The sequence below is a fragment of the Delphinapterus leucas genome, chromosome 11, assembly GCF_059928025.1.
Source record: "Delphinapterus leucas isolate spDelLeu-1000000601 "Yukka" chromosome 11, BTC_Dleu_Yukka2, whole genome shotgun sequence".
Lineage (NCBI taxonomy): Eukaryota > Metazoa > Chordata > Mammalia > Artiodactyla > Monodontidae > Delphinapterus > Delphinapterus leucas.
Genome location: NC_143139.1, coordinates 92335922 through 92350720, shown reverse-complemented (window position 1 = coordinate 92350720; position 14799 = coordinate 92335922). Strand labels below are relative to the sequence as shown.

Below are 14799 nucleotides of genomic sequence, written 5' to 3'. Positions count from 1 at the left end.
CTAAGATGCCACAAGCTGTGTGGCGCAAAGAAAAAAAAGAAAAACAACATCAAAAGTATGAAAAGTATGAGGATAGATGGCAATTGTATTTAGGCCTCAATGTGGAGGTAACAGAGAGTAGGAGAGTGGTGGGGACTGCAGCACGCTCCATCTCAAGAGGAGAGTTGCTGTGCAGCTCCAGCCAACTAGTCCTGTATTGCCATATCTTCTGTCTATTTTTTTTGGCCGCGCTGCGCGGCTTGGGGCATCTTAGTTCCCCACCAGGGACTGAACCCCGGCCCTCGGCAGTGAAAGTGCAGAGTCCTAACCACTGGACCGCCAGGGAATTCCCTCTTCTCATTTTTAAGAGAATCTGGAAATCAAAAGTTTTATGTTAAAGCTCTCAGTTTTTATATGTTGGCAACTAGTTCAAATTGCTCTTAAATATTGTGTAGCATACATGGAATCTAAAAAAATGTTTCTGATGAACCTCGTGGCAGGGCAGGAATAAAGACGCAGACGTAGAGAACGGACTTTAGGGCACGGGGCTGGGGGCGGGGAGGCGGGGGGGGGGCGGGCGGGGGGGGGGTGGCGGGAGGAGGGGAAGCTGGGACAAAGTGAGAGAGTAGCAGACATACATAAACTACCAAAGGTAAAATGGACGGCTACCGGGAAGCTGCTGCATAGCACAGGGAGGTTAGCTTTGTGACCACCTAGAGGGGTGGGATAGGGAGGGTGGGAGGGAGACGCAAGAGGGAGGGGATATGGGGATTTATGTGTACATACAGCTGATTCCCTTGTTGTACAGCAGAAACTAACACAACATTGTAAAGCAATTATACTCCAATAAAGATATTAAAAAGAAAACATAATAAACTGTGATTTGGGCATAAAAAAAAAGAAAATTCACTGATTATTTTGATTAATTAATTAACTTGCTTTAGGTGAATGGGAAGAAATAAAGTACATTTGTGGTATTTTGGAAAAAAAAATAACTGTGGATAAAACTACAGAAAGCCACAGCTTTCTTTATCACATCTGAAGCCACGGGAAGGAAGCGGCTGGTGGCATTGAGACAGCAGGGACAACCTGCTTTTCGATCTTTTCTCTTGTGCCCCTGTTGATACAAAGAAATAAAATATAAAACAAAAGCAAAAAAATAAAATACTGGGTAGGCCAACAGGATGAGGGAAAGAATAAAAGGAAAGCCAAGCCAGCCTGAGCCAGTGTCAGTAGCTGACCTAGAACAATACCTTCTGATGGGAAGATTGAAGCCCAAAGAAAGGAAACAGTTGCCCCCAAATCATGAGGTGAGTCACGGCAGAGTAGGACTGAGAACACAAGCTCTTGGATTCCCAGGCAGAAGCTTCTCCCCCAAAGCAACATTACAGGTACTTTCTTTGTCTCCTGTTAAGTGCTTCATGTTCTATTTGCTGATTGACCAAACATAAGTGACTTGTGTATGCATGCTTGCAGCACCCTTAGGTCAAGTTCATGCCAGTGTTATGTGCCCACAGTTGCATAGGATTTGCACGGGCCCTAGCCTGCATCTAAACTTTTTATAATAAGAACAATAGCTACCATATTTTGATCCCTAATTCTGTACCCAGCTCTGTACTAGGTGCTTTACTCACATTATTTATTTAGTCCTTGTGATAGCCACATGATATAGGTACTACTCTTTTATTTATTTATGTATTTATTTTTTTTGGCTGCATTGGGTCTTTGTTGCTGCGTGCTGGCTTTCTCTAGTTGCGGCAAGCGGGGGCTACTGTTAGTTGCAGTGTGTGAACTTCTCCTTGCGGTGGCTTCTCTTGTTGCGGAGCACGGGCTCTAGGCGCGCAGGCTTCAGTAGTTGTGGCGCACGGGCTTAGTCGCTCCACGGCACATGGGATCTTCCCAGACCAGGGCTCAAACCCATGTCCCCTGCCTTGGCAGGCGGATTCTTAACCACTGCGCCACCCGGGATGTCCGATATAGGTAGTACTCTTACCTTCATTTTATGGATAAGGAAACTGAAGATAAGCAAAGGAAAGTCACTTGCTCAAAGCTATAAACCCACTCAATTGTGGCTTCAAAACTGGTGGTCTGAGGCTTCCCCGGTGGCACAGTGGTTGAGCCCTGGTCCGGGAAGATCCCACATGCCGCGGAGCAACTAAGCCCGCGAGCCACAACTATTGAAGCCCGCGCACCGCAATGAAGAGTAGCCCCCACTTGCCACAACCAGAGAAAAGCCCACGCGCAGGAACGAGGACCCAACTCAGCCAAAAATAAATAAATAAATATATTAAAACAAACCAACAAAACTCATGGTCTTAACCACTGGGCCACTGTTTTTACTCATTCATTCATTTAATCAGTCAGTCAGTCAGTCAAATAGCTACAACATGCTGGTGCCAGTTGCTGAGCCAGGCATTATGAGGGAATACAACTTCATAGACCCAAGTTCCAGTCTAAAATCCTGCTGGTGAGGCTAACTGGGTCCACATTCAGCCCACATCCCGTTCTTCCAGTCCAAAATAACAAGTGGTTCTTGCAACACACAGAGGGTTGGGCTATGTACTTCAACAAAGTTGATTTAAAAATTAGAAGTAACAGCCACCCCTAGATGTTTAGGGATCCTGTTTAAATTAAAAGATTTCTGACAATGCAAACATCTTTGTAGACCAGATGGTTTGAAGACCCACTGGTAGGAGAAAGACACTGATTGCAAAGACAACTGGGTCAGAATCATCAAGGGTCTTGACTGCTAGGATAAAAGGTTTGGACTTTAGCCTGAGCTCAATGGGCGAGCAGATGCTAGAGATGTGAAGAGAATTGTACTTTACACAGCAAGTACACCTTTGGTTCTTCACAGAGGGACTGGAGGGATGACGACTATTTTGGAGGTTATTACATGGAAAAAGAGGAGAAATGAATAATAAAGTTATTTCAGGGTACATTCAGCAGGAGTGAGGTATACATATCCAGATGTCACTTAAATTTTCTGGAGGCAGATTTCCAGTAGGCTCTTCATTAAAGAGATCAGCGTGATGGAAAGAGAAGACTTTTCTGGGTTCAAATCCCAGTCCTTCAAATTTCTAGTCCCGTACCCCTGGACAATTCATATGACATCTAGGGACTACAATTCCCTAATCTGCAAAGTGGTTATAATAATATCTACCTGCTAAGACTCTTGTGAAGGAGAACTAAATGGTAAAATACATATCAAGCACTTGGTAAATGGTACGCGTTCAATGTTTATTTCTTTCCTCGGTTTCCTTCTAGCTACAAGTGGAGTTGCCATATGTCCTTCTCCCGCATCGGGCAGAGGAGGAGAGTTCAAATAAACATTTTTCTCCATACATTACAATGATAAACCTCATAGTGGTGTTCTGAGAACACTGCAAAATCTGGAAGTGTTTTTCAACTGTCAGAGAAAGGTTACATTTTCTTTTTGTTTTTCTAATTTTCTTTATTTATTTTTGGCTGAGTTGGGTCTTCGCTGCTGCGCGGGGTTTTCTCTAGTTGTGGCGAGCGGGGGGCTACTACTATTCGTTGAGGTGCGCGGGCTTTTCATTGCGGTGGCTTCTCTTGCTGCGGAGCACCGGCTCCAGGCGCAAGAGCTTCAGTAGTTGCTGCTCGCGGGCTCCAGAGCGCCGGCTCAGTAGTTGTGGCGCACGGGCTTAGTTGCTCTGCGGCATGTGGGATCTTCCCGGACCAGGGCTCCAACCTGTGTCTCCTGGATTGGCAGGCGAATTCTTAACCACTGCGCCACCAGGGAAGCCCAAGATTATATTTTCACTGCATTGAATGACAAGGAACAACTTTTGCCTGGACACAGCCTTCCTCTCAAGACAGCTGGGCCTCCATGAACAAGTCCGTGATCTCTCTGGTTTCAGCTCCTCGTCTATAAAATAGGGATGGTCCTCCTTGCTCACTTTATAGCAGTGTTTGTGGGATTCAGGGTTGTGAAAATTCTACAAAACAGTGCACCTGGGAGGGGTTGCTAAGCTCATCATAAGCTGTTTGCGGTACACTTCCGCTTCCGGCTCTGACTTCTCCCATCCCACTTGAGCGTCTCAGAAGGCACCGAGTCTGATTCTGCGTCCAGGACCTAGCACAGAGAATTACCTGGGTCAGTGACTGGCTCTCGGACTCAAGCGTCGGTCGCTCTGGTGTTGAATTATAGAATTCTTTGTAAATCAGTGATCAACCCCAGAGTTACCGAGAGAACGAACGGGATCTATCGCATTTAGAAACTATCACTCCACAGTTCGTGTTGCTAGCGCCACATTTTAACATATTCTCACTTTCCTACTTACATTCTGTATTTGTGGGAAGTTCTGTGTTGTTTTTTTTTTTTAACGGTCATTGATTTACACATTTTCTTATCTCTCAATTCCTTTCCTTTGCCTTCTTCACTTTCCTTTGTGATTGGCTGCAAATCATCTTAACATGACTGGCTAGGGCATCTGCCAGTTATCTTTCCCTTGATCCGATGGGAGAAATGGGGAGAAAAAAAAAGTGTCTTAAACTCCGCTGTTTTATTGGCTCCGCTTAGGGACGTACGGCGAGGACTTGGGCATCTCAAATTTATGATTGGTTCTTATATCCGTCAGTCACGCTGCAGCGAACCAAGTTCTTCGGCCCGTACTACTCCCGTTTGGCTGTAGGGGGTGGGGTTTAGGCTGGAAGGTTCTTCATTGGTCCGGAACTGCCCCGCTTGAGGCCCGAGCCCGCCCCCCGTTCGGTTGCCGTGGTTGCAGACCAGGCCCGCCCGCTTGTCCTCTGACAGCGAGCCTTAGGGCGGAGGGGAGCGGGTCGGTCGGTTCCTCAAGGACGAGGCTCCGGCGGCCAGGCCAGCACGGAGCCGTTGCCATGGCAGCCGCCGCCGGGGGCGCGGACGAAGAGTCGCGCTCTGGCCGCTCGAGCTCGGATGGCGAGTGCGCGGTGGCGCCGGAGCCGTTGACGGGTCCCGAGGGCCTCTTCTCCTTCGCCGACTTCGGGTCTGTGCTGGGCGGCGGCGCGGGGCTCCCGGGCCGGGCGGCCGGCGGGGCCCAGTCCCCGCTACGCTACCTTCACGTCCTGTGGCAGCAGGAGGCGGAGCCCCGCGATGAGCTGCTCTGTAAGATCCCCTCCGGACGGCTGAGGCGCGCCGCCAGGCCCCACCGCCGGCTCGGGCCCACGGGCAAGGAGGTGCACGGTGAGGAGCGCGGCGGGAGGCGGGGCTGGCCCTCGGCTGAGAATCGGGCCCTGATCTCCCCAGCCCGTTCAGGATGGTGTCCTCCGACGTCTGAGTTACGGACCTGGAGTGACCCCTGAGTCCACTTTCAGTACCAATAGTAGAATTATAGCTGCTAAGGACCATGAGTGTAAAAAAAGTAGTCTTCCTGCTCAGAACCAGTCCCGGTGGCTTTTCACATTTGGTAGTTACTGAATAGAAACTTTTCCTGACTCCAGGTGTTTATTTGTAGATAATAAATGGGATACTGGAGAATATTATGATATCAGAGCCAAGTCCTACCAACTTATTTCTTTAAATGCACAGACCTGGATTGGACTTTTCTATCTCATTTAGGTCTTACGCAAACTACAGAACCTTTCACCTTTAGTTTTCTCATCTGTAGAATGGGTATGGTATGCTTTACAGGGACGTTGCCAGAGTTATTAAGTAAGGTAAGGAATATATAGTTATTATTCTGCCTTTGTTGTGTGCCAAACACTGTTGGGTGGTTTCTGATCATTTCTGATCCTTGTCATAACTCACTGAGATCCAGATACTGTTCCCATTTTACTGAAGGTGAAACTGAGGTTCAGAGAAATTGTCTTGCTCCAAGTCACATAGCTGGAAATTGGCTATGCTGGTATTAGAACTCCTGCTCTGGTACTTCTACCATATTGTCTTTTACATTTTATGGATGCCATGGAAACCAACACCCTGAAAGTTTTAAGAATGGGGACTTTTAGGGGCCCTTTAATACCTACTCATATCTTAGTGGTGTTATGAAGATTAAATGAAATTTTGAAAGTGCTGTATGAATGTAAGGAATCGTTATATATATGAATTGCAATTTTTGTCCATTTCTCTGATGATAAAGGCATTGCTTTCTATTAGCCTCTAATATACAGGTAGTGTCATTGTGGAGAAAAAAGTTTCTCCATAGGAATCATCAAATTTAAGTAAGTCATTTGGGAGTGCTCTGTTTTGAAAGAGGATATAAAATTATCTGTGTAACCAGCTCACAGAGCGCTTCCGTGTAAATCACGTCATTTGGTCTTTGCAACAACTCAGGCCTGTCAGGAAAGAGCTCAATTTTGTTTTGCAGGTGATAGACCTGAGGCCCAGGGGGTTAACTAACTTGTTCACGGTCACCCAGCTCCGACGAGTGGCAGAGCCAAGATCTGGCTCCAAAGGCCTTGGAAGATTTGCTACAAAATGTGGCTTTTGCACCAGCTGTGTCACCTTTCAGGTTTCTCCTGGTTCCCGGGGTAGTGTCACTTGTATCCTGGCCCCTTTCTTTCTCTTTAGATGCCATTGTGGCTGAGTGGTGGGTAGCTAGGAAGCCATCACTTTTTGCTTCATCATGGCCGTTGCTGGTTTGTTTTTTTTTTTAACTGGCACTCTTATTGTCTTCACAGCTCTGAAGAGGCTGAGGGACTCAGCCAATGCCAACGATGTGGAAACAGGTGAGTGTGCGGAGTGAGTCCAGCTCCCTGGTCTGGTCGGGGAAGGAAAAATCCAGGTAACCGATACCTGGGAAGACAGTGCTTGAATTCTGCTGGCTCACCCCTAGGACCAGGCTCGCTGTACTTATTGTATAACTGCAGTCATCTTGCAGATGACAAGTCTGGCTCAGATGCTCACTCTTCCCATGCTTCCCTGTCACCCTGTACTTCCTGATGTCATAGCGTTTATCACCCTGTGGGCTCCATGGTGGTGGGGACCATGTCTGCTTTTGTATCCCTGGCACCCAGCCGCAGAGTAGGAGCTTTTTGGAACTTGTGGTTAATGGGAATGAATAGTCAATTTGAAGTGCCAGGAGAGCCACCACCTTCAACTGCTCCCTGAGGCCTTGTGGTAGTTGGGTCAGTGGTTCTCAAACTTCAGTTGACAGAACATCTGAAAGGCATGGGAGACGCTCCTAGCAGGACACCACTTTGTTTTTTGTTGTTGCTCTTCACCATTTGCTAGCTGACAGGGCAGTAGCAGCATCAAAGCTACAAGACAAGCTATAGGAAAAAAATTTTAATTGTGTCCACTGACTTAATTCTTTCTGTGAATCAGGGAAAAGTGGTATATGGGTTTTCTTTGGCTGCTGTAACAAATTACCACAAAGATAATGTAAAACAACACAAGTCTATCATCAGACAGTTCTATAGGTCGGAAGTCTAACACAGGTCCCACCAGGCTGAAATCAAAGTGTCTGCAGGGCTGTATTTCTTTCTGGAGGCTCAAGGGAGATCTGTTTCCCCGCCTTTTCCACCTTCTGAGGCCGCCCGCATTCCTTGGCTCGTAGTCTTCTACCTTCATCTTCAAAGTCAGCCGAGGGATGAGAGCCTGTTTACAGCAGGCGTGGAGAGAAGGTCGTTCCCCTCAGGGAGCTGGGCGTTAAAACACAGGCCTAGAGTGGGTCCCTTATCCCTGGCAGAGCATAGTGAGCAGGCCTGGGAACTGGAGGGCTTTTCAGCGCTCTCCACTTTTATCTCTTTTCCATGAACTTTAATATTGTGGAATATTTGGGTAGCAACCTATATAGCTTTTCAAGGAAAGATGATGTGTTCTCTTTTTAATATCTTGAGTGTGTGGCCAGAGAATATTTCAATTATACCTCCATTTCACAGAAAGTCTAGTTTATCTTTTTTTTTTAAATGGGTTTATTTTCTTTTATTTTCTTTCTCACATTTGTTTACTTATAGGTTTATTAATTAATTTTTTTTTTTTTTTGGCCGCGTTGGGTCTTAGTTGAGGCATGCGGGATCTTTTGTTGAGACGCGTGGGCTTCTCTCTAGTTGTGACGTGTGGGTTTTCTCTTCTCTAGTCGTGGCATGCAAGCTCCAGGGCAGGGCACGTGGGCTCTGTAGTTGTGGCGCACGGGTTCCAGAGCACATGGACTCTGTAGGTTGCGGCACGTGGGCTCTGTAAGTTGCGGCCTGCAGGCTCTCTAGTTGAGGCGCGTGAGCTCAGTAGTTGTGGCGCTCGGGTTAGTTGCCCTGTGGCATGTGGGATCTTAGTTCCCTGACCAGGGATCGAACCCACGTACCCTGCATCGGAAGGCAGATTCTTAACTACTGGACCACCAGGGAAGTCCCTCTCTCTTTTTTAAATTGAAGTATAGTTGATGTACAATATTATATAAGTTACAAGTGTACAGTATAGAGATTCACAATTTTTACAGGTTATACTCCATTTATAGTTATTATAAAATACTGGCTATATTCTAGTTTATCTTTTTTTTTTAATTTATTTTTGGCTGCGTTGGGTCTTTGTTGCTGTGCACGGGCTTTCTCTAGCTGTGGTGAGCAGGGGCTACTCTTTGTTGTGGTGCGAGGGCTTCTCATTGTGGTGGCTTCTCCTTGTTGTGGAGCACGGGCCCTAGGCATGTGGGCTTCAGTAGTTGTGGCACGTGGGCTCAGTAGTTGTGGCTCGTGCGCTCTGGAGCGTAGTCTCACTAGTTGTGGCACACGGGCTTAGTTGCTCCGCAGCATGTGGGATCTTCCTGGTCCAGGGCTTGAACCCGTGTCCCCTGCATTGGCAGGCAGATTCTTAGCCTTTACGCCACCAGGGAAGTTCCACATCTAGTTTATCTTGAATCAGGTGTCCACATGGTGGTTTTATTATTTTGGTGGAAATGCTGCAATCTTCCATTCAGAGTCTGTGACACACCCATCTTCAAATCTAAGTGGCTCTTAGATTTACCAGGCTCTTGCAGGACTCTGACAGCAAAAGTGGCTATAGATTAGCCTCTTCATTCCTTTTCCTGTATGGTTAGCATTTTGTTTAATCTTTCTCTGCATGTTTGTTGGTTTTTTTGGTATAGGTTAGCAATTACAGTGGATGTAAAATTTATACCCTGCTATCGTTAAATCGTAAGTGCCTTTCTGTGAATTCATAATCCTTTAAAAGATTTTAAATGTGAAAATAATATGTGCATTTAAAGTGTTTTGAAAATTAGAAAAATCTTCATGAAAAACATCCTTAATGTCAGCAAAGGAATCTCTGTTAATATTTTGGCGAATATCCTTCCTGTCCTTTTTCCTATGCAGAGGAATTTTCTTGAAGGGCTTGCAAACTGTGCTGTATACACAATTTTGTAGCCCGCATAATGTTTTGTATATCATAAACATTTTTCATAGGCTTCATAACCATTTATTTTTTCAAAACAGAAGCGTTATTTTTTCCTATTTATAGAATGAATATGTAGCTGTACAATTTTTTTGAAGCTTATAAAGTAAAAAGTAGAAATCACCTTGCAATTCCAGGCCTCAGTTACGACCACAGTTTATAGTGGATGCACATGATGCCTTCAGAGGGACAAAGCAAGAGTTATTTAGTCAGTCACATGTTTGCACTCATTTCCCAGGAATGGGGCTGTTACATCAAAGGATACGCCCATCTTGATGGCTTCTGACAGATGTTGCTAAAGTGCTTTCCATAAAGACTATAGCTGCACAAATCACAAAACTGGAACTATTTTAGCTTTGCTTTATCTCTTGGATACTGGCTCTCGTTTGGTGACGAACACGGAGGTGACTGGAAGCTTCTCCTTCTCCTCCACTCTCATAACCCTTTCCCACCACCTTCATTCGTTCATTTATTCAGTCAGTCAGCAACATTTGTGGAGCAGGGCAAGTCATATCTGGGTCCAAGATATTAAGAAACAAAACAAAAAAAACCTACAGAATAGTTGGAGAAGAAGAGCATAAAGCAACACCACTTCTAAGAAAAAAAAAACAAAAACCCGAGGAAACTGAAGTCCTGTATTTAGTTGGAGAGGTGTAAGTTCTCGAGCCAGAGAAACCTGGGTTCCTATCCCAGCTTGGCCTCCTGTTGGCTTGGGCTGGAGTCTGTCTCCTGATCTGTGCCATGGACGTGATACTGTGCTGAGTGGTTTGGCAGTCAGGTACCTGACGCCTGGCTGGTGCTCCGTCTACAGTCGTAGTTACTCTAAAAGAGCACAGCATATTAATGTGAGAGTAGCAGGATGAACAGGGCACTATGGGGACGCAGGAGAGGGGGCAGCTCACTCAGCTTGAGGAGATGAGAGAGATTCACAAAGCAGGAGACACCTGGATTCCATTTGGAAGGGCTCAAGTCCTTGAGGAGTTTGCTGGGGGGTTACTAGAGCATTTTGTTTCTTGCTCTGAATGATGTTTGGTAGCAATTTCTGCCTTTCAGTGGACGTGGGCGTGTAATACATAATGCCTCACATTTTATAATGGCTCTGTACTTTTCAAGGACGGAATTTCTCATCCATTATTCTCATTACAGCAACTCTGGAGGTTAGCAGGGCAGAGATTCCTCCCATTCGCTGGTGAATGGGGGCCTAAATCTAGGCCTTCGCACTGCCCCATGCTGTTGGCAATGAACTCCTTTCCTTTTTGCTTAGTTTAGCCTGGGACTTGGTCTGTGTGGCAGAGCCTGTGCTCCGTCCACTCTAAAGGGCTGCCTCCTGGGAGCAAAGTAAGAATCAGCCCACAGCTCGCTCGGCTGTGTCCAGCTGGAATGGATGTGCAGCCAGATGCAGGGAGAGGGGCGGGGCCAGAGTCTACGCTGGGGATTTCCATGGCTCCCAGATTTCTGACCCTGAGGGCCGAGATTCTTCTATGATGTTTTATCCCTAGACACGTAGTTTGAGCACCCAGAATACGGGCCCTCAGTTGTGCCCTCAGGAGAACAAGTCCCTTGTCATGGCAGTCCCCATGGGGCCAGCATCTAGGAGGGACTAGCTCTCCCAAGCATTGTCAATGCCTTGCCTGGAAGGGCCCCTGAGCATCCCCATCTATGCCCCGGGGCTAACACTGCCGCTCTCTCCACTTGCTCCCTCTGTCTTCGTGGTGCCAGCGCGGCAGCTGCTGGAAGATGGCGCGGATCCCTGTGCAGCTGACGACAAGGGCCGCACAGCCCTGCACTTTGCCTCCTGCAACGGCAATGACCAGATTGGTGAGTCCTGGGGAGGGGGACGGGGAGGGAGGGAGGCTGGGCGAGTAGCATCACTTCAGAGGGGCTGGGGGAGGATCTGCTGTCTGCTCAGCCGGGTGCGGGATATAAGGAAGACCCAGCCCCTCTCACTCCTTTAGCCTGTGGAACTGGCACTGCCAGACCGGGCCAGGGGTCCACCTGGGGAAAGAATATGATTGCCTCTGAGGTCGGACCAGTCCTTCAAGACGTTCACGCAACATTTACTCAGTGCTAAGGGCAGCAGCGGGACAGCCCCCCCTTTTTTATAAGTTTTTTTTGGATGTGGTATAACTTATAAACAGTGAGCTTTCTGTGTGTATACACTGCTGTAACCGCCTCCTGGATCAACATATAGAATATTTTCAGCGCCCAGCAGCCTGCCTCATGCCCCTTCCAGTCCTTACCCCTGCGTGGACCTTGATCACCATAGATTAGTTTTGCCTGTTCTTCAATTTCACATAAATGGAAGCACAGAATATGCACTCTTTTGTATCTTGAATTCTTTCACTCAAAATTATATCCTTGAGGGACTTACCTGGTGGTCCAGTGGTTAAGACTCTGCACTTCCAATGCATGGGGGAGGGTTCTATCCCTAGTCGGGGAACTAGGATCCCACATGCTGCGTGGCCAAAAAAACAAGAAAAGGAATTACATTCTTGAGACTCATCCCTGAAGGTTGTGAGTAATGGTAGTTCTTTGCTCTCATTGCTGGCTGGTGTTTCATCGCGTGACGGACCACAGTTCACCCGTTCTATTATTGATGGGCATTTGTGTTTTTTCCAGGTCTGGACTATTAGGAGGAGCAAAGCTGCTAGGAACATTTTTGTACATGTGACTTGATGGATATAAGCACTTATCTGTGTTAGAATTGTTGGGTCACTGGGGTACACACATGTTTAGCTAGTGTGTACTACCGAACTTTTCCCAAAGATGGTTCTACCCATATACACTCCCACCAGCATTGTGAGAGAGTTCCACGTTTTCCCACATCCTTGGCAATGCTTGGTATTATCTCTTTTAAATTTTAGCCCTTCTAGTATAGTGGTATCTCCTTGTGGTTTAACTTGCGTTTCTCTGATGGTCAGTAATGTTGAGCACATCTTCAGGTATTTATTGGCCATTTTTGTATCCTCTCTTGTGGAGTATCTGTTCAAGTCTCTTGTCCATTTTTTTTAACAAGTTGCCTATCTTTTTCTTATTGATTTGTAGAAATTCTTTATATATTCTGGATATAAATCATTTATTAAATATAAATGACTTTTTCTCAGCTTGCCTGTTTGTTCTCTGAATGTTCTCATTTGATGAACACAAGTTCTTAATTTTAATTTTATTTATTTTTATTTATTTATTTATTTATATTTGGCTGCGTTGGGTCTTCGTTGCTGCACATGGGCTTTCTCTAGTTGTGGCGAGCGGGGGCTACCCTTTGTTGCAGTGCACAGGCTTCTCATTGCGGTGGTTTCTCTTGCTGCAGAGCACAGGCTCTAGGAGCACGGGCTTCAGTAGTAGTGGCTCGCAGCCTCAGTAGTTGTGGCGCACGCGCTTAGTTGCTCCACGGCATGTGGAATCTTCTGAACCAGGGATCGAACCTGTGTGCCCTGCATTGGCAGGCGGATTCTTATCCACTGCGCCACCAGGAAAGTCCCACAAGTTCTTAATTTTAATGATTCCAATTTATCAATCTTTTCTTTTTTATGGTTAGTATTTTTGTGACCTGTTTAGGAAATCTTTGCCTGTCCCAAGGTTATGAAGATATTCTCCTGTTCTCTTCTACAGGCCTGACTGTTATAGCTTTCACATTTAGGTCATGGTCCCTCCTGAATTAGTTTCTGTATATGTTGTGAGGCTCAGATTGACCTCCTTATATGAGTTAGTCTGCCTGCACATCCATCTGGGTAATTGGTGAGCCCTGGTGATACCACAGCCCACCCCTGATGTGACCTAGAGACTCGTAAGGAGGGGGTGCTCAGCATCTTCTATTGGCCTAATTCCCACTATGGTGCTTGGCTGTGGAAGGAGCAGAAAATGCCCTTGAGAGCCTTCACTAACAGCCACTGCTATTGGGAGAACTTTCTTTAACCCCTAGAGTCTCAGTCCCGTAATACGTGCATAGGCCAGGGGGCCCTCCCACAATCCTCAGTTCCTGGCCCTAGAGTCCTGCACATGAGCCTTAGGGGCGAATGAGCCAGTGAGTGAGTGAATGAAACAGCGTGGGGGACTGTGTGAGCTTTCAGTGTCCCCCACTTTGAGCGAGCCTCTTTAGCTAGGTTACAGGTGGGGTTAGGGTGCTGCTCATAGAAGCCCCCAACAGCTCCTCTTGGGTTTTCCTGTTTCCAGTGCAGCTGCTTCTGGACCATGGAGCCGACCCCAATCAGCGAGATGGGCTGGGGAACACACCACTGCACCTGGGTAAGTGCCTGGCAAGCTGCCAAGACACCCTTCTCTGCAGCACAGACAGGCTCCTCTGATGGAGAGCGTGGGGTCCTGCAGGCTCCCAGCAGGCTCTGCTATCATCTGGGAGGAGCCTGAGCCCCCAGGGCCACGCTCCCCTTGGGCTGTGTCCCATGGCTGTCCCCATCCATCACTAGTTGGCTGTGCCCTGAGCAGAGCTGACGCAGCAGCAGCTCTGTTAGGGGAGGTTCCCGCCTTGCGGCTCACTCACACTGTGGCTCACGGTGAGGCAGGTCCCGTCTCCAAGCCTCAGTTTCCCCAGGTGTACAGGGAGGGAGTCGGATTTGATCACCGAGTCCCTCCCAGTTGCTGCCTTGGTGATGCCTTCTCAGGGGGCGTGATCTGGCATCGGGACCCTCAGAGACAGTCCTGCTCCTCTGGTGGGCACCCAGGCCAAGCCCCAGTGGTCCTAGACTCTCAGTCCCTGTTTTTCTCCCTCAGCGGCCTGCACCAACCACGTCCCTGTCATCACCACACTGCTGCGAGGAGGTGAGTGGTCTCCTCCCCTTCTCCCTCCTCTCTCCCCCTCACCCCCAGCATGCTCACCTCTGCCTGCTCCCACAGGGGCCCGGGTAGATGCCCTGGACCGAGCGGGCCGCACGCCCCTGCACCTGGCCAAGTCGAAGCTCAACATCCTGCAGGAAGGCCACTCCCAGTGCCTGGAGGCCGTGCGGCTGGAGGTGAAGCAGGTGAGCGCCCCCCTCAGCTGAGCTGTGGCCCCAAGCAAACCCTGGGCAGGTGCTGCCCGAACCACAGACATGCCCGCCTTCGGCACCAGGGCTCCTGGGTGGCTTCACGCGGACCCCAGCTGGCACCTGTTCCACTGTGCCCCTCGGCAGCAGCATCAGGCCGCTCTGTGCCTCCCAGCACACCCTCAGCCCACCCTCTGGTTTCAGATCATCCAGATGCTGAGGGAGTACCTGGAGCGCCTGGGGCGGCACGAGCAGCGGGAGCGGCTGGATGACCTCTGCACCCGCCTCCAGATGACAAGCACCAAAGAGCAGGTGAGCCGCAGCTGCAGGTCCAGACCCAGGCCCTGGCCGGAGCCTCAGGGCCAGCCCACCCCTGCTCTGACGCAGGAGAAAGGCATGGCTGCAGGCAGGCCTGTCGCCCACTGTGGACCTCAGAGCCTCTGTCCACTTCCTTTGAAGCTGCCCTGGCCCTTCTCTCTGGGGCGGTCTGAGACCACCTGGCAGCAAGGATTCAGC

At 48.3% G+C, this 14799-nt stretch overlaps 1 protein-coding gene across 2 annotated transcripts in view; it reads left to right on the top strand.

Annotated features, from left to right (window-relative positions):
• The first annotated feature begins 4087 nt into the window (after positions 1 to 4087).
• The window catches only part of ANKRD54 (ankyrin repeat domain 54), an 11986-nt gene continuing 1274 nt past the window's right edge, over positions 4088 to 14799 (top strand). The window contains exons 1-7 of one of the 2 annotated variants that reach the window (XM_022596898.3): positions 4088 to 5164; positions 6601 to 6648; positions 11024 to 11122; positions 13483 to 13549; positions 14033 to 14080; positions 14156 to 14280; positions 14488 to 14595. In XM_022596898.3, the coding sequence (XP_022452606.1) occupies positions 4840 to 5164; positions 6601 to 6648; positions 11024 to 11122; positions 13483 to 13549; positions 14033 to 14080; positions 14156 to 14280; positions 14488 to 14555 (780 nt within the window). In that variant the 5' untranslated portion in view covers positions 4088 to 4839 and the 3' untranslated portion in view covers positions 14556 to 14595. Of the gene's footprint in view, positions 5165 to 6600; positions 6649 to 11023; positions 11123 to 13477; positions 13550 to 14032; positions 14081 to 14155; positions 14281 to 14487; positions 14596 to 14799 lie in introns of both variants that reach the window. The other variant, XM_022596897.3, reaches the window with a different exon arrangement.